Here is a 2,251-nt window from a genome sequence, read left to right on the forward strand (position 1 = left end):
CCCCCCGTTCCCTCAGGAGTTGACGCCCCACCCAGAGGGGGGGGGGGCGGGCGCGGTAGTTGGGAGAGGGAGTCAAGATGGCCGCCCGCTGGTGGGCGTTGCTGCTGGCGACGGGGCTGCTGGGGAGCGGGGCCCGGGGGGCACTGGAGGAGGCGCCGGCCGGCTGCCGGAGGGGCACCAACCCCCTCTACTACGCCCTCTGCGGGCTGAAGGAGGCGTGGGGCATCGTGCTGGAGGCACTGGCCGCCCTGGGCCTGGGCGCCGGCGGCCTCTTGCTGCTGGGCCTGCTGGTGGCTGGGTGCCGCCGGCGGGTGCCGCGGGCCCGCCTGGCGCTGCGGGCGGCCCTGGGGGCCGGCGCCCTGGGCCTGTTCGCCCTGCTGTTTGCCTTCGCCGTGCGCCCCCACCCGGCCAACTGCGGGGCCCGGCGCTTCCTCTTCGGCGCCCTCTTCGGCCTGTGCTTCGCCAGCCTGGCCGCGCAGGCCGGGGGCCTGGCCTACCAGGCGCGGAGCGGGCGCCCGTACTCGGGCAAGGCCGCCCTCCTGGCCGCCGGCCTGCTGCTCCTGGCCGAGTGCCTCTTCAAGACGGAGTGGCTGTTGGCAACCACAGTGCGGGGGCGCCCCCTGGAAAAGGAGGGCCCCGGGCAGAACCCCTGCCACGTGGCCAAGAAAGACTTTGTGGCCTCCCTGGTCTACGTCATGGCGCTGCTCGCCTCCGCCCTGCTGCTCTCGGCGGTGGGCCTCTGTTGCCGCCGGCGACGGGCCAAGCGGCAGGCGGCCTACATTCTGGTCAGCTCAGCCCTCTCCGTCGCCGTCTGGGCGGCCTGGATTGCGGCCTACCTGGCGGGCGACCGCCGGGGGCGCCGCTGGAGGCCCAGGGCCCCCTGGTACCTGAGGCGCGACGCCTGGGACGACCCGCCCCTGGGCCTGGCCCTGGTGGTCAACGCCTGGGTGCTGGTGCTGGGCGCCCTGGTGCCCTGGCTGGTGGAGGCCCGGAGGCACGGTGAGGGCGAGGAGGATGAGGAGGACGAGGAGGATGGGGAGGAGAGAAGCGACGAGGGATTCCGGCTGAGGGAGAGCAGCGCGGCACCTCGGGCCTACGCGGACAACAAAGCCTTCGACTCCGGCGACGGTGAGCAAGGAGCCGACCGGGGGTTAGGGGGGTCACTCCCTCCCTCCCTCCCTCCCTTCCTTCCTCTCTCTCCCCCGCTCTCTCTCTCTCTCTCTCCCCGCTCTCTCTCTCCCCCGCGCGCTCTCTCTCTCCCCCGCGCGCTCTCTCTCTCCCCCGCGCGCTCTCTCTCTCCCCCGCGCGCTCTCTCTCTCCCCCGCGCGCTCTCTCTCTCCCCCGCGCGCTCGGGGGGCAAGTGCTGGCAAATGGTGGGGGACTGGATTGGGTTAGGAAATCTGGGTTAGCACGGACGGGTGGGGCCGAAGGGCCTGTTTCTGTCCCGTACGTCTCTAAACGGGGCGCTGGGTTGATTGAGGGTATCTGGGCTAGCACGGACGGGAGGGGCCGAAGGGTCTGCGTCTGAGCTTTCTCTTGGGAGAATTCTGGGGCCACTCTGTCCTCTCTCCTCCCTCCTATCCCATGTGCCGTCATGAAGGGTCTCGGAAAGGTGAGGGGGCAGGGGCGGGAGAAGGAGGGCAATGGGGGAGGGGAAGGGGGTCATTTTCCATCCTTTATCGTCTTAAGATTAACCCCCGCCCCTTCCTTCTCTCTCTCCCCCTTCCACAGGATTTGTCGCTGCTCCTCTATCGCTGAGGCCGCCATCTTGGTAAAGGAGGGAGGAGCGCGAAAACCCCTCTCTTCACCAGCACACTCTCCGCCGCCAGGCCGCCATCTTGGTAAAGGAGGACAGGGGGGAGGGAGAGAGTGAAACCCCATCTCCCGCCCTCTCTTCACCAGCACACACGCCACCATCTTGGTAAAGGAGAGCAGACTGATACCTGCGGCTCATCGCTTCACAGACACCCACCCCCCTCTGCCACCTGGGCGGCCATTTTGGTAAAGGAGAGGGGCCACTGATCCCTGCGCCTGCTTCCCTTTGGACGGGGAGCCGACCCTCGCTGATCTCTACCCGCCTCCGCTACTCGGGTGGCCATTTTGAAAGAGAACTCCCCTCCTCCCACCTCACCCCCCCCCCGTTCCCTCAGGAGTTGACGCCCAACCCAGAGGGGGGGGGGTGCGGTAGTTGGGAGAGGGAGTCAAGATGGCCGCCCGTTGGTGGGCGTTGCTGCTGGCGACGGGGCTGCTG

The 2,251-nt window shown here is 69.2% G+C and overlaps 1 protein-coding gene across 1 annotated transcript; it reads left to right on the plus strand.

The window, feature by feature from the left end:
- Positions 1–77: 77 nt before the first annotated feature.
- LOC122545404 (G-protein coupled receptor family C group 5 member C-like) lies at positions 78–1,128 on the plus strand (the record flags this gene model as incomplete). The annotated part of the gene is made up of 1 exon (XM_043684435.1): positions 78–1,128. A coding segment is annotated over exon 1 (1,051 nt), but the record flags the coding sequence as incomplete, so codon positions are not given.
- Between the last annotated feature and the right edge of the window lie 1,123 nt (positions 1,129–2,251).

The sequence above is a fragment of the Chiloscyllium plagiosum genome, unplaced genomic scaffold (genome assembly GCF_004010195.1).
Source record: "Chiloscyllium plagiosum isolate BGI_BamShark_2017 unplaced genomic scaffold, ASM401019v2 scaf_96703, whole genome shotgun sequence".
NCBI classification, from domain to species: Eukaryota; Metazoa; Chordata; class Chondrichthyes; order Orectolobiformes; family Hemiscylliidae; genus Chiloscyllium; species Chiloscyllium plagiosum.